Here is a 20,571-nt window from a genome sequence, read left to right on the forward strand (position 1 = left end):
AACTGGTCTGCTGAGCCGATGTTTGAATAAATAATGTCACTGATGCCAAAAAGATTTACCCAGCATAAATTTGGTATACCCATTATCCTTCCTTAAATGTGGTTAAGAGCGTAGAATAGAACATTGATTGTATTTGAAAAATCAGAAAACTTTGGTGCACATATCAACGTTTCTGTAAAAAGTGATGGAGAAAATAACGGTCAACAGCATTTCTGTATCCACGTCACCAAGACGGGGCTCCTTACGGTGTGCCTACCGTCCCTCCAGGTGAGCGACCCCCATTCGTACTTGTATATACCGTCCGTGAAGTTCACGCACCGCGCCTCCACCCTCACCCGGTACCCCTTCTTCTCCTTCCTGCCCCCGAACACCAACTCCGTCGGCTCCACCACCACACTGGTACCCTTAGGCGGAACCACCTCCACGGCGTACCGCGAGCTACCTTCCGCCACGTTGGTCACGGTACGGACAAGCTCCACCGCCCCGAGCGACCCGTTCGCCTTCGGACCCTGGTCGAACTGGACCGCGATAGCGGGGTAGTTCAGGTCCGCCGGCCTCCCCTTCTTCTTCCCGGAACATGCCCCGCCTTTTCCTGTAATTACCCTTATCTCCTTCTCCGTGTAGTTCGAGTCGCACAGGAATTGCACGTAGTCCTCAGGTGATATGTCATACACGAGACCTGGATCCACAGCCCGCTCCGGGTTCACGTGCCCGGATCCAAAATCGAGGACGGTTGCCGGCTTTCGCGAGTTGGCATCGGCGATCGGCGACCCGGCGCGGTCCGTCGAGTAGGCCGTGGTCATCATTGCCGACCGGATTGCAGCCGGCGACCAGTCCGGGTGAGCCCCCTTGAGCAGGGCAGCGATGCCGGATACGTGCGGGCAGGACATGGAGGTGCCGGAGTAGATATTGAACTCTGTCCGGCGGGTATCGGACGAGAGTCCGCTGGGCCCCAACCCGTCGGGCCAGGCGGCCAGGATGCTGACTCCCGGCGCGATCAGGTCGGGCTTGAAGAGCTCGGGCACGCCGGCGACGGGCCCGCGCGCGGAGAAGGCCGCCACCATGGGCGCAGGCTGGGCGCCGACGTGGGTCCCGCGGAAGACGAGCCTAGCGGTCCCGTTGGGTTTGGTCATGGCGTAGAATCGGATCTCGAGGGACGCCCCCGACCCAACGGAGACCGTCGGTAGCAGGTACGGGTCCGGGATTGGCTCCTCCCCACCCTGGTAGTTCCCGTTCCCGATGATCGCTCCGGCGCCGCCGGCCTTCCGCACGACCTCCGACTTCACGATCCGGTCGATGCCACCCCTTTCGCATATGACGATCTTCCCGGCCGCCTTTGCTGGGTCGAGCGTACCGTCCATGCAGAGCGGGGCCGTGAATTCCTTCCCGGCGGCCGCCACGTTCTTCGCGAGGACGATCGGGAACGATTGGTTCCCCGCTGTTCCGGGACCGCGGTAGAGGGACTCTCCGGGGAAAACCCGGCCGTCGCCGAGTATGACGTCCGCAGGGAAGTTGCGGTCCAGGGTACCAGCTCCGACGGTCGTGATCCATGGGGAGACGTTGTCGACGGTCATCGAGCCGGGGCCGTCGTTCCCGGCGGAGGCCGCAACGAAGACGCCGGCAGCCGTGGCCGCGAAGGAGCCGATCGCGATCGGATCAGTGTCGAAGGGTAAGGCGTAGCCGCCTCCGACGGAGATGGAGATGACATCGACGCCGTCCCCCACGGCACGGTCGAAGGCCGCTAGGATGTCTGAGCGGTGGCACGAGGAGGCGCCCCAGCAGATCTTGTAAACAGCAATTCGCGACCTGGGCGCCATACCGGAGGCGACGCCTCCTGCGAGTCCGAGCAGTGATGCCCGCGAAACGCGCCTTCCGGCGGCTGTAGAAGCAGTGTGCGTGCCGTGGCCCATAGTGTCTCTGGGGGAGAGTACCTCTGATTCATTTATCTTCCCGCGCTTTTCGGCCTGATAACCCGTCGGAAACATTCTGGCTCCAACCAGCTTTCGGTTACATGACGTCTTCGGGAAATCCTTTCCCTCCTCGCACACTCCCTTCCATTTGGCGGGAACAGGGCCGAGACCTCGGTCGGAGAAGCTCCGCCTCTCCGGCCAGATGCCGGAGTCCAGGACGCCGATCACGATGTCGGACCCGTACCTCGAGAGCCCCAGAAGCCTGTCTGACCGAGGAACGAGGCCGAGGAACTCCGGGGAGCGCGTGGTGTGCAGCCGCATAACCCCGTCCGGAATAACCTTGAGGACCGCCGGGTTCTTCCCCATCTCCTCCGCCTCCTCCGGCGTCATCCTCGCAGAGAACCCATGAAAAACCGTATCATACACATGCAGAATTCCGGTGCCTTCTTCGTCCTCCGCCGCCACTTGCTCTGCGGGTTTCACGTTCCTGAGGGAGGACTGGTACCAGCGCTCGTGGGAGGCAAAGGCGGAGGGCTTAAGGTCGCTCTGGACTCTTACGATGAACGTTCTCTCGTCTCGACCACCGGCGGAGAGGACGGAACAGAGAGCAGAGAGGAAGAACCACGGGAACGTAGCCCACAAGGCGATCCCCATCTCCGAAATTCTCTCTCCCTCCGACTCCCGTCGGAAGAACCAGCAACTAACCGTTGTCGCCGTGAGAAGGGGCCTCCGGCGCACGGAAATTTATAGTCGACGTCGGGAAGCCAAATCGGGGAAGAAGACGAGTTCGAGGGAGTGAAGGTGCAGAGTGCAGACGGAAAGGGGAGCGGTGGGCAATGGCGGTGGGTAGCCGTTTTTTTCAAACTTGGGTCGAAGGGAGGGAGAGGGTCGGCTGAAAATCATGGCCGTCCGACACTCGTGCCAATGGCCTCCGTTGGCACGTGCCATGCTCTTTGGCGCCTTCCTAAACCTCCGTCAACGCCATTAATGGCGTCCCATAATGAGTCGGGTCGTGTCGGGTCGAGTTATTTTGGATAATAAGTCTCCAACCCACAAAGGCGCCACATACGAATTTGTTTACGACCCAAAATGATCTTTCAACTACAAATTGATTTTCAAGTCGATGCTGTATTTCACTTTTTGTAATTCAAATTTGTTATTGTTATTATATCTGCACTAACAAAATCAAAATGAATTTGAAAAAAAAATATATGCTATTAGTTTTGAAAAAGATGAGTGCAAGGTGGGAGTAGGTAGACAGTTACTTTTTATTTCTCGAATAGAGCAACATTTTATACTATGCACACCCAAAAACGCTATTATGAACTTTACATAATGTTTTATGTTGAAAACCTAGAAAGGCTATGAAGCCAACGGGAGTTCCATATACAATAAATGTGGGATAATTTGGTAAAAATCTCGCTCCGGATTCCAAAATTGTTTGGATTTAAAGTGCAGCAATAAGTCGATTGATTAATGTTGCCATGCAAATTCAACATTAAATCTCAAACTGCTTGCCCTGTTACAGCTTGCGTTCACTTTGATTCAAGCAAAATATGAGAAAATAGGCCTTAGTTGTTTGTTGTGCAACAAAATGAAGGGAATTAGTTCTACATCTTTATCATAAGCCAGTTGAAACTTGAGATTATGGATTTTGATTGGTGAATAAGCAAAAAATGCTGTTATATTTATTTCATAAAATAGTATAAATGTAAACAAAAACAATTTTAAAAAGGAAGAAATTAAATTGTCTGGGACATATGGCTTCTCCACAGTGGATTTTTACCTTATAACGGAACGGAGCCAGAAATTTTTAGCTAAGAGACACACTAGAGCAGACCTTGACCTTGTATTGAATGGACAATTGACATGGACCCGAGTCCATTTCCTATTTAAAACCCATATGCCCATGTGGGGGCAAGCCGACCACACTGGTCCACATGTAGCTCCGCCACTTATTTGATCTCATATCCTAAACTTGGTAAAAACGAAAGTGCTGCACTCCCTAATCCCTATCTTTTTGGCTGGACGGTGGGTTCGGTGTGGACAGACCAGACCCAATTGAAGTTATGGTCCGAACTCGGTGCGTGCTGGCTGGCTGGCTGGCTGGCTGGTTGGTGTTGTTTGTTGCTTTCGTCTTAAAAGAAAAACCAACTCCATGGACGTTTCTTACCAGGAATTCAATGCGGCCGGTTACATTTCCGGCCGCGCTTCTGAGTGTTCACATTGCAGCGACCTGTTCATGCAAGAAATGAAGGATTTTCCGAGATGCGACAATTAGGCATTGGGGGTTCAATTTTCACAGTTTTCGTGGGACTAACTTTGCCATCGAAGAAGGAAATCAATGAGAAAATTGGATAATTTTTGTTTGTTTGAAAATCTGATGGGAGAAAGCTTTTCCCCGGTGTCGACATTTTTCGCAACTTTGCCGATTAACAAACAAAGTGGCATTTATTGGTGCTCGACATTTCGCTGCCAGCCTTTGGCAAAGAACAAAGCAGCTCCACCAGCAAACGCCCAAAGTAGCACAGCAATGGGAATCAAACACACTCTAAATAAATGAAAGTTTTAACTTTTTTTGGCATTTTTATGAGCTGATTTTTTTTTTTTTTTAAGTAAAACGAATAAAATAAAGCAAAAAGAGATAACAAACAAAAAGAGCACCTAGAAAGCGACCGTCAAGCTAAAAATTGCATGTTTGATTGCACGGAAGATAATATTGATACTGACAGGCAGTAAAGTAAGATGGAAATAATAGACGCGTTATGTTGTCTAAAAGATCTTTTTCCTTTCACAATGCTTTTTGTAAAGATGTTACTATAAGTTGAGATTAAGCAGTTTTTTGTTAAATTATATTAATGGTGATTAACCTATATCCTTTAATATTGAACTCACTCCCATATATATATATATATATATATATATATAGAGAGAGAGAGAGAGAGAGGAATGTCTGGAAAGTCTAGCTTGAGACACTTTGTTCATTCATTCAAACACCTAAGCTATTGTACAAGTTATGCGATTCATTCTCAAAGTTTCGAGTGTAGATATCATGAATTGCTTAGAAAAACAAATTGGATCCAAGTAATATTCGAACCATTGATTATTGAAGAACTTGAAAGCCACCTTCATGAACTGAAGATCCAAATTTGTTTTGCCCATATCTTTTTCCCTCAAAGAGCCATGTTATTGGTCTTTCAGAAAGTGAGTTGCCGAAAAGATCCACTAAGCTTGGGCTATTTAAAGCTGAGAGACCCGTAATAGTTTTGGATCCAAACCCTAGAAAAGTACGTAGTAGAGGAGTTACATTTGTATTGGGCATCGAATCCGGTTGTCCGATTTGATCGTATTGGGCTAACAAGAAAAGTGGTTTCTTTCAACTTCAAGAAATGGAAATATGAGATCCAAAATAGTGGACTCAATAAAACGGTGATCCAAAGTCCTAACGGGAAACGTATGAGATATAAGAGCGCTTATCTAAAGTTTCAAAAATAATATGACATTAGGACAGCGAGATCTGAAAATATAATGAACTACTATGAACGTTATATAAGAAATAAAGCAAAAAGTTACAGGAAATTTGTACATCTTGTCATAATATCCCAATAATGTGACAATAATGACATGAAAACTTTATTTATGCTTTTTTTTTAATTTTCATTTTTGAGCATCCCTTTTATTATAATTCTCAAAGAGTCATCTTTTATGGTTTAATTTTATAATAAGAGCTACACTTTAGCTGAATTTTTTATGAAAACTGTCGCTAAGAACATGAGGGTTAACTTTAATTAACTTAGAAACGGAAAAAACCGTTAGCTGCAAATAAATTTATTGCATAAGAGAAAAGAAAGAAAAGTTAGCTGCAAATAATTTTATAAATTTTCACTAAATTATATTTTTATCGTTTTCGTAAGCAATTTTTTTTCATATTTGACAGTTGTTAGTAGTTTATTGAAAACTGTAGCTTTTATTTAAAAAAATAAAAAAATGTTATTTAGAAAAAGAAAAAGCAAAACGAGCTCTGTAAAGAGTAAAGTCCTGGCTAAGGATGTTTATGTTTTATTTTGAAGATGTACATAAAAGCCTTTAATATTAAAAGAAATATATATATATATAGTAATGAAAGGTTGCATACATAGGATAAGTCAGTTGTGGGCTGTGTGTGGGCAATTGCTCATACGGACTCCAAAAAAGTTTATTATATTTATATGCATATTTTCCAGCAAATTTTCTTATTTACATACTGGTGCTCTTTCAAAACTTAAAGCTTTACACCTAATGCTCCTTAGTTAGAATTTTGTTATCTCCATCCTTCGTTCCATATGAATAAAAACATATGACCTTGTGTTTGGATACAGTATATTAAAATGTGTCTAAAACCATTTAATCTTATGAAAAAATATAAAATCAAGTAAGTTCAGGTGAATGAAGGAATTATGACACGCTGCCAGAAAAAGAGAGCAGTGGAAGCCACTTTCTTTTTCTCTGTAGATCATATTTCCGGCATCAAGGAAAAGTGTTGTTTTTGGATTTTCTGAACTAAAATGTATTCAAATGTGTTTAATATTATGAAAAAAAATATAGAATTGAAGGTTTTTATTAAATGAAAAAGGATTATGATCCATTAAAAGGTTGTTTGGAATTTCCAGTAGCCGCTCGTCTCGTTTGCCCGCGCTTCAGTTCCCGCCTCTCTCTCTGTCTCTCTGTCAGTGTCTCTTTTGGAGAACGATGGTCGTTGCCTGAAGACTAGGAGCTTCACAGGATGCTTAATGTACAGCTGACGTAATGTTCTTCTTGCTTATGAGTCCAAACCCTAGATGCTATCATCCATATTTCTGTGTTTGTTATCTACCAGTACATATGATTTATCTGATTATCTTATGGGGAGTCAATTCAAATGGGTTTTCAGCAGAATTATGATGACCCAAAAACTTGTTATAGTTCTATTGATCTTTTCTAGTTGATTCAGATTGCCGTCAATAATGTTTCTTTTTTCATGTATTTTATTTCTTATCGCCATTTTGCTTTTATCTTCATGGAAATTGAGGCGAGGATTAATGGAGAGCTGGAGAAGTGGTGCTTTACTGTTATCGTTTTGAGGGGCACCTGTTGATGGATCGTGTTCTTGGGTTGTAGATGCAAGGTTGGTACTGGTTTGGAAATGCTGGGTCGCGCTGCGCGTCGATGGATTTCCACGTCATTCGCTGAGGGTCCCTTTGTCGAAGCGCCGAGGCCGTGGCTCTTCGTCGGCTTGGGAAATCCGGGACAGAAATTCCAAGGTACCAGACACAACGTGAGTGCAACTCTTTGACTTATATGTTGCATTGCATCTGTTGTTTTTGAAATCTTGATTGTAGATTGGATCTGAGATGAACATATATGTTGCGTTGCATCTGTTGGTATTGATAAGCATTGTTTTAAATGGTAGATTGGGTTTGAGATGAACATGTGTGTTGTATTGCATCTGTTCCTATTGTTAAGTCTTGTTTCGGATCGTAGGTTGGGTTTGAGATGATTGATGCTTTTGCTGAATCGGAAGGAATCTCCATGGACACGGTTCACTGTAAAGCCTTGTTTGGAAAAGGTTTGTCGTCCCTGTGGAAGGCATCTAGCGTTGCTGTTTTTAATTAATTCAATTGCCTGTTGTAGCAGCTTTGATAGAAATTCTTGGAATAATCGTTTTTTTTTATTTTGGAACTTTTCCAGGTCTTGTGGAAAATACACCAGTATTTCTGGCAAAGCCTCAGACCTATATGAATTTGAGCGGTGAATCAGTTAGTAATCAACGATTACCTTTGCGAAAATTCATTTTTCTATTTGCGCTTCTTATTGCCTTTGCCATTCTGTTTTATTTACATGCTCTCTGTTTTATTTACATGCTCTGGTTACCGTAATATGTTGCCACTGAGTTTTTTTTTTGTTTGAAGCACGTGTATTATTTTGCATTTTATATAAAGTCTAAGATCAAGTTATCTATTGTTCTACATACCGAACAGAAATTGCGTTGATAGCCTTGTAAATATACTGATGCAATACATTGACAAGTAAATGAATGACCCTGGGGCCACTTACATTGCCAAGTAGCAGCATTAGGTAGCCTAATCAATGGCACTTGTTTTCTTATTAGGTTTTGCTGAAGTTTGATCTTAAGAGGGTCATAATAGGAAGAAGGTAAATCAGTCCTTATTATCAATCTGATACTTTGCCTGGAGTTATTACAAGGATGACTAACATCCAATGATTCCGTTACAACTTTTGGGTCTGCCCAGTCCAGATTGTCCGCTATTCATGCAAAGACAATAAAGACATTGAAAAACATATTGGTTCTCGAATTTGAAAAAAGTGTAGCCAACTCCTTTATTGCTGCAGGAGAGGATGTTCATTGCTGACTTGTGCATGGAGTGGCGTCTTCCAAATATCATATGATGGATAATGGTTTAGACATCGAGATCTTGTCAAAAAGACTTGTGGATGGTGTTAAGTCTTGTTCTTGCAAATTATAGTCCAGAATCCTACTAATTTGTTCCTTTTTTTCGTGTAATTTTCTGCAACAGAAACAGATGTTTCTTCTCCATCACTTTAGACTGGAAACATAGTAAGATACCTGTTAGTTAACTGCAGGTGTCTTTTTCTTGCATCCTCCACATGCATCCTTGTCTTCTGTTCATTGTTAATGCTTGGAAAGGCTTAAGAAAATGTTGAGAGCAATAAAAGAATGCTAACCATGCAGTAGTTCATTTACTCCCATTTTTTTCTCCAATTTAAGAAGTAAATACTTCACTGATTGAGCAGAGAATAATCATGCTTTAGTATGTTTTCTTGGATGGATAAGATGTCTCAAATGTACTCTTTTGGGGACATCTCATCTCAAAATTACTTCCTAAATCAAACACGAAATTGAGTGTCTCTATCCCGATTCTCAAAATAGAGTGGAAACAATCATGACATAGGGGTGCGACTGTAGAGACAGTGTCTGAGACGTTCCTCCCACGACTGCATGTCTAAGATGGTGTCCTGACATGCTGTAATGGAGACTCAAACACAACCTCAAAACCATTGGATTGGTATCTTTTTCATCCAATTTATACGTAACATCACTATCAGGAGAATTTTGTTTAGAATTTCTGCCATGGATATTTAGTCAGATGTATGATCATTCGACATGCCTATTAGAAGGAAGTTCAAGAAATCCAATTTGTATAATCTTTTCATCTCTTCATATTTTCTGACTACAAGGATAAAGTGCATGCCTTGTAATTTAACAGGTTGAGAATCATCAGAAGGATTTTGTAGTCTTATAGGGTTAGATTGTGTAACAAAACTCTTTGCCGGTTAGTGTTTGGCACTTGGTGCCATGATTACAGTTGACCATTAGTGTGTTGATGTTCAAGGTTTCAAATGGACCGGACTGGCTAATGAATTTTTGTACTTCAGGTTGCTATCAAATACTGCTCCTGATTGACTTGCAGATGCCCTCTTATTTTGGTCTGTGTTAGTTGACTTTATTTGGGTTGGCTGGTATAATGTTTGGCTTGTGTGCTAGATTGATGAAGTGGGTGCACTTCTTACCAAAGGTTTTGAATTTTTTTATCTATATTTCTATCAAGTTGAGTTAAATGAATATTTTTCTAGTTGCAAAAAAGGGCTCATTTCATCTGATGAGAGCAACTTATAAGGCTAAGTTGACAGGGCATTAGAAATTCAGAAGTTCAAAATATATGAGAGGTAGTGTTTTCTTGCTTATTTGCTGGTGAGTTTTTTTTTTTTTTTTTTCTTTGCTGTACCATCTAACAGGGACTTTTCTAAATTCTAATGATTATCAATATAAGCTTTGTACTGATCTTATTCTATGTTTTGACATTGTATTGTATAATAGTTACTTCGTTATGCAATAGGAGGAATCAGTTAAGTCATTCCTAACAGAACCTTCTCCGAATAGGAATAGTTAATCTAAATTTTGATATTGCTGCTGATGCTAATCACTTTTTCTTATCAAAAGTTACTGTCAAAAAGCTAATCTATGTCTTTCTTGCTACATTGACTGCAGAGTGGACCACTTGCAGCATACTATAAGTTACCTCTCAGTCGTGTCCTCCTGGTATGTTCTCTTTTTTTTTTTCATTGCACGTTTGATTTTACTGGGAAATGAGATATGCTGAATCTCTGTGAACTCAAGTTGATCCCAAAGAATTTGGAAACAAGTGGTTCTTTGTGCTTGTTATGTTGTAACTTTGTCAGTGTTTTTCTTTGTTTTTTAATCAGGAGGATTTTTTTTTATTAGTATCTGATTCATCAACCAGCCTTTTACTATTCGTGGAGTAAACAGAGAGGAAAACACCTGTGGCTGATGGTTTGCAGGGTCCGCTATTTTATTTCTTCAAGCCTTCTTCCAGATTTCTGAGCAATAATTTTTGTAACTATTAGATGCATTTATATGATGAAGGAAATGATGAGCATGAAAAGGGGAAGGATTTGAAATTATGGCTGAGTTCGATAAATTACTTTTATTGCGGTCTCTTGAGTTCACCTGAAGTTTTATTCTCTTTCACAGAAATCTTATTAAATATACTCATTCTTTTAACTAAATGTGGACTTGTTTATTGCTTATAGGCTTTTGATGATATGGACTTGCCATGTGGAGTTCTTCGACTACAACCAAAAGGAGGACATGGAGGGCACAATGGGTATGAAATGCACAGGCTCTTGAACATCGCTACCACATTCCTCTTTGTTTACTGGAAATGTGCATTTGTCATTTGTGTAAGTATAGATAATCGTTTCCATGTGAGAGACGGTTTCATCTTGGTTTGGGGTCTACAATGTCAAATCCCAAGTGTACTTGGAATGTTTTCATTTCAATCCTCATTTTGCATGAACTCACAACATTAAATTGTTGTACTAGAGCTGCACGAACTAAGACACTGAAACTCACAGGATGCATATGTGGCCTTTAACCTTATCCCCATTACTTGCATCATTTTCTTAAAAAAGCATCTACAGTGCGTTAGTATGGTTGCAACACGTGTCTGCAGTTTTTGCAACTAAACCTTATAGGATGAAGGATGCGGCCATGAAAATGGGGTGAGAAAGACTACAGTTGCTTTTCCACTTATGAAGGTCTAATATTCTCTGCTAAGATTTCACAAATTTACAGTCATTTGCCTCATTCAAATCCTTCAAACTATGAGACCTTCAGACATTTTTTTGTGGGAGTTACTGATATATTTTGCCAATGTGTTAGGCTAAAGAGTGTTATATATCACTTTCGAGGGAACAGTGAGTTCGCACGCTTAAGAATCGGTAGTCCCTATTTTTTGTCCGTTCAATTATTACTGTTATCATTTTTGGAAGATCCTATTTCATGTTTGTGATATCTTGCTTTATGTTTCACATGCTGAAGGTATTGGAAGGCCACCAGGCCAGATGGACCCAAAGGCATTTTTGCTTCAGAAATTCAATGCAACAGCTAGGGAACGGGTAAGCACACTGTTGAAGGGTGTCACGGTCATATAATTTGTCCATAATCCTGTGAACTGGCAACTATAGGTGTGGTATCTGTATTGGCCTGTGTAAACGACGGTGCATATTTTGATCTACTACAGAACAACTTATGAAACCACTTGCAGTTTTTACTTGTTTGAGCAAGTAGCCATTATAAAATATGAATTTCATTATCTATATAAAGTTAAAACTGGGGTTCTCACAAATGATATATCTTATGTTCCTGAATTCCCATGTTGCTGCTGAATTGCTTGCTTTTTAAGTCATCATTTCGTACGTCTTTTTGCCGCTCATTTGTCTGACTTAGCATCCTCTGGTATGCAATAATTGTGGAAAGCTGCTTTCTTGTGGATATTCATGGTCGATGATCTTCTTTGTTCGGCTTGGACTTTCCCATTCTTTAACACGTTTGAGGCATCTTTTTCTCTGGTTTCCTTCTTTCTTATTGTTCAATTGTGGATAGATTGATGCGGCTTTGAAAGAAGGCGTGGAAGTATTGAGGCATCTTATCTCCAAGGGTTTGGCTGAAAGTTCAAGACGGTTCAACAATGAGCAAAAGTACAAGCACTGTAACTTGTGAGGACCATGACCATCTAAGTAGTTCGCAAAAATGATGTTGATATGATAATTTTGGTTTTTGAACAAGCAGCTGGGGCAAGTATATGCCGGCATCATCTCACATATAATTCATCTGTTAAAGGATCACAAGAAAGACATTGCAAGCTCAAATCAGCATCCCAAGAATGCCATATTGTCCCCGACAAAGCTCATATCATTCTTGAGGGGCTGGAAGTGGATGACGATGGTTGCCTTTTCTGCTGCACAACGCACATTTTAAGTTGGTATTTGCTAATGCTGTAACTTACCTGCCCATATTTGAGATGGATAATGTAAACTAAAAAGTTGTTGGCATGGAAGGTTTTTGCTATTTGTTGTGAATTCTTTTGTCTCCCATAAATTGGCAAAAATATATCAGCAGTACTCTCAAAAAGCTTCTAACCTTACCGACAGAAACCCAAAATGGATATTCGATACCATGGTTTGCACTGAATTTAATATAATAACAAGATCATTATTTGAAATTGAGAACACAATTTCAGTGCATGTAATCATTGATCCCGTGCCACTGCCTGTGGATCAAACAACCCCTTGGTATACAAGTGTCTACTTCGTCGCGGTTACAATACAGGCAAAGAGAAGTTCTTAGCATGAAACACCTTTCAGAAAATGCCTAGTCCAGGTTCAAGCAACCCTCCTTGTTTACAAGTTCGTTCATTTTGCCAGCAGCTGCATCTAATGTAGCTTTGCTCTTACAAAAAGCAAATCTAACATACCTCTTCTTGTAGCTGAGATCTCTTTGTGATTCCAACGACTCTTTCATTGATGAGGATTCGGAATGGGCACCATTGCAGATTCTAGATCCAGTATGGAAAAATCCACAACCAGGAACAGCTGCTACACCGGCCCTCATTATCAGTTTAGCCACAAACTCAACCTGGGTAAGAGCCAAATATTGTCAAGAGGAGCCAACTTAGTTCCTTAATCTTTTTAACACTACAGCCAGCAAAGTGAAAGAATCGATGTTCGTGTAAGACAGAATGAATCAGCATATACTTTATCATTGGACGTGCAGGGCTCATGGTTTATCAAGTTATATTTGAGATGGTACAGAGAAGGGAAAATCAGATTTCAAGAGCTCGGTCAAATCTGTCAATATTTCACCATCTTAGAAGAACTAGTAGCGAAAAACCATAAGGTTGCCAGAAAAAGATTGACCAATCAAATAAAAAATCACTTATTCTGGGCACTCACATCAGAAAGAACACAATTCTCAGGAAGCTCTGCAAAAATGAAAAAGGCACCCCGTGGCTTAAAGTGGACTTTGAATCCAACCTCGGCAAGCATCTTAACAGCATAGTCTCTTCTCTTTTGGTAGTCCTATAAAAAGAGAAAAAACAATATCTCAAGGACCGTAAGAACACAAATGTAGCACTTATTGGAAGCTAAGAGAACAGTTTTCTTTACAGCTCTTAAGGCCTCAAAAAATCCTGGAGGACTTCTAAAAGCCGTTAGGGCAGCCTCTTGAAATGGTGCAGGGGCTGAATCGGTAAGCTTGACGTGAATATTCTTTATTGCAGAAGCAATGACTGCAGGAGCAATCGCCCAGCCAATCCTCCAACCTTGCAATCCAGCCTTTCCCACCAATTAGAAAGCAGCAGGGTACCAAAAAATGCAATGAAGATCAAGCTAAGAGCATAAATAACAATGATAACTAACAGATAAAGCCATGAAAACCTCTTACAACACAAACTAATCTTGCTGCTTTTCTTCTTTTAATCAATTCAATAAGAATAAATGCTCAACATTGGTTATCTGGCCAAATGAAACCTCGCCTTCCCGATTTAACAGCATTTTGCCATCACCATTACTACCGGACAGTAGTACTAAGAGCTTACTGTCCAGTAAATACTTCACAGACTCCTATGTTTAAGAGCCACCCCCGATATTTGTTGAGGTTACTAATTAAGCCTCAACTCTATTCCTTGTGATATATCATATTACTAGATCACGTGAACTGTACACGAGGCTGAACTATTTCATCACTTTATGGCTTCATCAACTTGTTGATGTGTGTGTGAGAGAGAGAAAGAGAAAGCACTTGCCTGCATCCATATGAGTCTGCATGATTATTTGTTAGGAACAACAAAGATATGCATGTGTAACACTTTAGTGCTACTGAGATGATGCAAGTTCACAAGCCTTAGATCAAGTCAAAGAATTCAGAGTTACTCTTTTGAACATCCTCTACAATGGTCAGTATCTTGTGGGTACATGACATGAGAAATGAATTTCGGATCAAGACTAGTTGATCATAACACACTCATCCAAGGTCCACTAGCAAGATGAATTTGTCCTTGCTCTAGATGGTTCAGCATCTGACTGGTTCTTTCATCTATGTCGACCGTGAAGGACATACAGCACAAATGCTTTGATCCTAAAGATGCCTCTTTGAAATCCAAAATCCAAATATGTTGATTCAGATTTTCTTTTCCTGAATTATACTACAGCCAACTATAGCCGACGATTTGCAATTGGATGAGCTAAAATTGCCTCCAACATCAGACAAGTTCATTTTAATTCCCTTGACAAAATCTTATCCCATTTTATGTGATCTTTCAGTTAAATCTGTAAAACAATTTCAGGTAAGAGCCTGAGATGGTCAATATGTTTAACATGTAACTGGTTAAAGAAAGATATGAAAGTAGGATAGAGCACGCACCTGTGACACTAAATGTTTTTGACAATGACGAAGTTATGATGGTTCGATTTTGCATCCCTGGAAGTGTTGCAAGTGAAAAATGTTTTTCTGTGTCAAACGTTACATGCTCATAAACCTGCAACTAAAGAAACCTCTTTAAACACCACAGAGAATGTATCATAAGAACCACAACTGAAAAAACAAATCTTCCAGGAAAATAACAAAATTAAGGAATGGAATAACAAAAAAATCCAAAGATTCAAAAACCAACTTGCAAAGATTGCCAAGTGAAATTTGTTGAAGTTACCACTAGTAGCTAGTCAAATTTGTCTGACCATAGAAATAATACAATAATGCATCATTATCATTCAATTAGGACTCAAAAGCTAATCAGTTTTCTCTTGAAGTACACCACATGCTGCTAAAGGTCTGTTTTATCATACAACTAAGCATCCCCATTCAATCTCTGCAGAATTCAAATTTTAATGGAAAAAATTCCAAACAATCCACTGTCCTATTCAGAGCGAGAGGGAGAGAAAGAGAGAGTATTAAAATTGTCTTGTGCTCATCAGGGAAGAATTAAGGCAATGACAGGTAACTGCTGCGATAGTTTGCAAACATGGTAACTGAGATTGTGCAACACTACTCAATTGTTCAAAACTTCAAATAACCCAAAAGTAAGCCCAGTGGAAAATGGTATACATACTTCATCTGTTATTGCTAGACAATCCATATCACAGCAAGCACCAGCAATAGCAGTCATCTCATCTATGGTGAAAACCTTCCCTGTAGGATTATGCGGACTGAGAATTTATTATTAGATGAATATAAGAAAATATAGGCCCTCAAATTCAGGAACAAAAAGGATTCCAACTTTAACATTATTATTCTTCCTAAGCCATGCAAGATAATAGTCAACTATACTTCACACTCTGAGAACCTGAAAGAAACTAACGGGGTCAGCATACACTGCAGATGACATAAATGAATCAAAAATTGGAAACATCATTGTCACCTAGTTGCTTAAAACGCCTCTACAGTATCTACCACATCTTACCACTAATGCTGTGAAAAAATTTCTATGTTTGAAGAATATGTGCAGCTCTGTGCTCTGATGATAACATAAGGCATAAACAGTGTGCGGTTTAGAAGTCTTGACAATATGATGATAAATTCACCAAAGTAAACTGAGAATCATTAGACTTCAAAACAAACAGTAACTTTGGTTTTAACTTTTAAGTGTCAACAGTCAAATGAAAAGATGCTATCCAAGATAAGCTGTCCATTCCTAGTCTTAGCAAAAGGCCACATAGAGTATTTCAATCAAAATTAGCAGCCTTTGAAACAGATTGCAGATATTATGGAGCATAACAAAATATGAATGGCATCTGGAGTCTAATAACGTAGGACTGATTTCAACAACAAAGGCAACACAAACAAATAGATCTATCATCAACAACAAAGAAAAAGCCAACTTTCGAAAGTGCCAATAGCATCAATTATAACAAATCTGCAAGATTTATTATTATCTATTACAGTAACCTTACACTAACCTGTTTAAAACTACAGCTTTTGTGCGTGATGTGAATGATTCTCTGAATCTCTTTATGTCCAAAGTCCACATAGGGGGATCCAGTTCGACATAAATCTTGAAATAAATTTGTCAATATTAGTTCTCAGATATCGTCATAAAAATATACCCATCTTAATGAAAAAGTTGACACAGATTTTAACTTAACAAATCTAACCAAAAAAAAAAAAAGATCCAACTCACAGGAACACCACCAGCCAGAGCTATGCAGGTTTCATAAGTTTCGTAAGCAGGATCAAACAACAATACCTCATCACCATGATTAATTGCTGCAAAACATGAAGCAATCATGCCAAGGAAGGTAAATATTTCCTAAAATAAAAAAGTGAAGGTGTTTTGTAAATTTAAAACTTAGAACATACTTGCAAATATTGTTGCTGCAAATGCTTCTGTCTGGCCACAACAGATAGCAATATCAGTGAGAGGATCCGCATCGATGGAATGGATTTCTTTTGCTCTTCTAGCCACATAATTACATAATTCTTGGACATGCCTAGGAGTGAAAAAATGAACCAATAAAGAAAAAGACATGTTGACCCCAAACCATGATAATCGACATGCATATGTGGCTAGATAAACATCTGTAACCAAACTCAGTTACTACTCAGATCCATTCATTCACGATCATAACTGCCTTGGAATATCTCAAAACGTTTGGAAAGACAAGGCTTTCCTATTATGCCATTCTGAAGACATAATCATCAACACATGATGAATATCACATGAGATTACATCTTTAAACCATAGCTATAAATGCCACACATATCTGCAGTTTCTCCACATGTAGAGAAATCAAATTTTTGAACCTGATATTTTGCAAAAACTGGTAATACGGGAGAGACGTATGGTTTTTATTCTTTTCTCTTTTTTTTTTTTAAATTTAACCTTCTTCGTGTTCATCATTTCTCTGCTTTACGCAAATGATACTATTCAATTATTCTTAAGATGGATAGTTACTGCTTCATATTTTTCTAATCTTTTCTTTGGTAAAACCTTCAAGCGTTTGATCCGGGAAACTTTTTAATATGGAACATGGAATCTTCCAAGGAATTTCATTGCGTAAATTCACCATATAAGATATCACTGACATCAATTTGCGTAAAAGGATCATGAATTTTGAGTCAAATCAGCTGTTCGTGTATCCATGGTTTTAGCTGCAACATGACATATATAAGGTAGGGACATGAATCTATTACAAGACACGCTCGGTTTTTTGCCATGTAGTAGTACATCACCAGTCTCCGACGAACCATAAATGTAAAAGTGTCCCACAGTATCACAAGAATTATCCTGGTATTCCTTTTGTGCTACAGCAAAATCTCCGTACCAGAAGCATTTTTCTCTTTTTCAGGTTTTACTAGGTCTTTGCGCCTTATAGACAGATCCTGATCATTGAATACTTTACTGCTAACCGGTATATACCAAAATAAGAAGCATGTAATGGGACATGCTAAAGCAACCAAATTACGTAACCAGAAGAAAAGTATGGAGGAGGTTAGTCTACAAAATTCAAAATTAAATAGAAGCTGACAATTGATCGTTCAGCTATCCAATATAGAGACTCTTAACCAAATTACGTCGACAGAGACCTTCGAGAAATGGTGCATAATGTAGGAACACATGAGCACAAAGCATCTCTGACCATAACGCATACATAATTCTGCATGCGCCGCCCTAACCCAGCGAGAAGAATTTTGTTCGGAAACAGTCTTGTCCAAGTTGGCTTATTCAAAGTCACTAACGAGCAAGGAACCATTCGCTATCGATCTAAACGAACGGAAAACAACTGTCTCGCTCTCCAAACTGCCAGTGAAAAATCAAGTAGCCTCAATCATAACACTCGATCAAGAACCGCAATACTATCACAAAAAGCAAAAGGAGACCGGAGAATAACAGACCGATAATCGCAGAGAGCGCTCTACAACCATAAAGTACAGAAAACAAGAATGATCTCTATGATTCTCCGCTGAGAAGGTGCTCACCTGTACTGATTGTAGTCGGAGTTGATGGCATCGACGGCCGCCTGCTTCAATTCCGGCGGGGCGGGGAAATCCGGGAATCCCTCAGCGAGGTTGATGGCGTTCGATCGCTGGGCGAGGAGGGAGAGCTCCTGGATCGGCGAGGGCTTGAGAGCGAGGGCCGCCCTTGACAGCCTTCCCTCCATCTCTGCCGCTCTTCTGGATAACGGAGAGTTCGAATCCCGCCCCGCCTCTTATACTTCGCGCGCTTGAAGTCAATTGTCGGGTATACCCACGAATCTTTCGCTATATGTCCGTTCCGGGTCACGGCTGGAGGAAATACTTCACACCCGATTTGATCCGCTTGGATCCCATTGGCAGATGAGAGTTGGTCTTAGGGAGGGCTGTTCAAAGAAGTCGAGCTAACTCGAGTTTGACTCCGACTCGCTTAATAAACCTGACTTGAAATCGACAATCTAAACAAGTCGAGCTTGAGTTAGGTGGGTTCAGTAAACTTGGTTAAGCTCGACAAATAAAATACGTAAAATACATCTCATAAAATTATTCAAAAAAAAGAGATTGCTCAAATGGATATAAATGGTACTGAAAGGTTTCATGTTCAAGTCCATATCCATATGTTGTCTCTTCTTTTAAAAAATAAAATTCATTAAGCTTAATCGAGTTGAGCCCGAGTTCCTTTCAAGACACATGAACCTAACTGGCTCAGGAACAACCCTAATTGGCCTCATCAAATTGGGATCTCATTTGGCAACTGCCGTGGGGTCGGGTTTGAGCCAGGCCCAACAGGACAGGATCTGTTGATAAAGGTATATATATATATATATATATATATATATATATATATATATATATATATATATATATATTGTTTGCATCTAGAAAAACTTTTTCAGGGGGATAAAAAATCATGATAAATTTAATACAAAATACCGTGCATTGTTTTTGAAGCAGAAGAAAATAAAACTCCCAAGAAAGAAAAGCTCCCTGTTTAATAAACATGAAGTCGAAAGTTTTGTATGTAAGTGATCCAAACTGGTAGTTTCTAGAAATCCTCGTAAATCAATTTGCGTAAGTCTAGTTATCAAACATTATGTTTACGAGAATTTAAACTTTACATCATCCATCCAATTTTGGTCACCGCAAGATATGCAAATCCGATCTGCGTCATGATAAAAACAGTCTTTCAAGGTATCATCATAAGGCATTAAGTGCGATGATGTCACATGTTCTTATAGAAAATGCCCACTTGAATAAGATATATTTAAAATCTTCAACTTTAAAAAAAGTCAAGGATTGAATAGTGGGATCAAATTTTTTTAACACACATTAATGGGGTTACCCTTCTTCTTTTGAATTAACAGTTTCAAAATATTAATGTACTAAAAAATCTTTTTTTTTTTCTATTTAGGATTCATAAAGACCACACCTAGGTCGAAAGACTGTGTCACTCACTATATAGTATATGACTTTCAGGTTGCTAGATCTGCATTTCAGGCTTATGGCTAATTCTGCTTATAGGAATAAATCAAGAATGTCATTCTACTAATTACCGCTAGTTTAATTAGGGATGTCAACGAATGAGATTCGGATAGAATATATTCTTAATTATATCTACTTTTTTGATATTCACATATTCAGTTCAAATTCAAATAAAGAAAAGTCATATCCAAATCTAAAATTCGATTTTACAATCCGAATCCGATTTTTATGTTTATATCTGAATCCGAATTTTGAACTGGATTTTATCAATTTTCAAAATTTAGTATCATTAGATACAAGATATTTGTCTAAAAATGAATCCGGTCTGAATCCACATGCGAATCCGATCGGATAATTATGTATATCTGAATCTGGTTGGATGTCATTTATTAAATCTGAATCCGATCCAATTACTTAATCAGATATTAAATTTTCTTTCATATCTGATTTTTTCGGTACGGTTCAGTCGAATATCCTATTCAAATCAGATATATTGACATTCCTAAGCTCAACTAGCTATATCAAAACTTTTGAATCCATAAGTAGCGATTTAAAATATTATTATAGAGCTAGGGATTGATGAGATACACCGACATAGAGTTTTTCTACTAAGTACAAGTGCTACTTATCAGTTATTTACAAAAATAAAAGCTTGCTTGTATTTGTGATTTCAATTTCTCGTATGTATGAAGGAATATAAACAGATCGAATATATATATTTGTCAACCCAAATTTTAAATTCATATGGACAATCTGATAAAGAAATTTGGATCAGGTTATTTATTAAAATATGGATTTATTAAAGGTCTGCAGACCTTATTCTGGCTGATTTTGTTATTCGATTTTTAATGA

The 20,571-nt window shown here is 39.8% G+C and overlaps 3 protein-coding genes across 4 annotated transcripts; 1 reads left to right on the forward strand and 2 right to left on the reverse strand.

The window, feature by feature from the left end:
• Nucleotides 1–49: 49 nt before the first annotated feature.
• LOC116254916 (subtilisin-like protease SBT1.5) lies at nucleotides 50–2,876 on the reverse strand. Its single transcript, XM_031630565.2, has one exon. It carries the CDS (start codon nucleotides 2,562–2,564, stop codon nucleotides 201–203), a length of 2,364 nt encoding a protein of 787 aa, XP_031486425.1. The 5' UTR covers nucleotides 2,565–2,876; the 3' UTR covers nucleotides 50–200.
• Nucleotides 2,877–6,425: 3,549 nt separating this feature from the next.
• On the forward strand, nucleotides 6,426–12,352 carry LOC116254920 (peptidyl-tRNA hydrolase, mitochondrial). The gene is made up of 9 exons (XM_031630568.2): nucleotides 6,426–6,692; nucleotides 7,047–7,203; nucleotides 7,410–7,494; nucleotides 7,617–7,684; nucleotides 9,958–10,008; nucleotides 10,521–10,594; nucleotides 11,152–11,210; nucleotides 11,311–11,387; nucleotides 11,875–12,352. The coding sequence occupies exons 1-9, from the start codon at nucleotides 6,673–6,675 to the stop codon at nucleotides 11,989–11,991; spliced, it is 708 nt and encodes a 235-aa protein (XP_031486428.1). The 5' UTR covers nucleotides 6,426–6,672; the 3' UTR covers nucleotides 11,992–12,352.
• Nucleotides 12,353–12,462: 110 nt separating this feature from the next.
• LOC116254919 (uncharacterized) lies at nucleotides 12,463–18,434 on the reverse strand. 2 transcript variants are annotated; one of them, XM_031630567.2, is made up of 9 exons: nucleotides 18,244–18,434; nucleotides 16,624–16,754; nucleotides 16,445–16,530; nucleotides 16,224–16,318; nucleotides 15,377–15,473; nucleotides 14,692–14,806; nucleotides 13,437–13,591; nucleotides 13,224–13,349; nucleotides 12,463–12,906 (listed from the first exon to the last, which is right to left on the reverse strand). In XM_031630567.2, exons 1-9 carry the CDS (start codon nucleotides 18,423–18,425, stop codon nucleotides 12,643–12,645), a joined length of 1,251 nt encoding a protein of 416 aa, XP_031486427.1. In that variant the 5' UTR covers nucleotides 18,426–18,434; the 3' UTR covers nucleotides 12,463–12,642. The 2 variants fall into 2 exon arrangements, with proteins under 2 accessions (XP_031486427.1, XP_031486426.1); XM_031630566.2 differs by having other exon boundaries at nucleotides 14,692–14,812.
• Between the last annotated feature and the right edge of the window lie 2,137 nt (nucleotides 18,435–20,571).

This window comes from Nymphaea colorata, chromosome 5, assembly GCF_008831285.2.
Source record: "Nymphaea colorata isolate Beijing-Zhang1983 chromosome 5, ASM883128v2, whole genome shotgun sequence".
NCBI classification, from domain to species: Eukaryota; Viridiplantae; Streptophyta; class Magnoliopsida; order Nymphaeales; family Nymphaeaceae; genus Nymphaea; species Nymphaea colorata.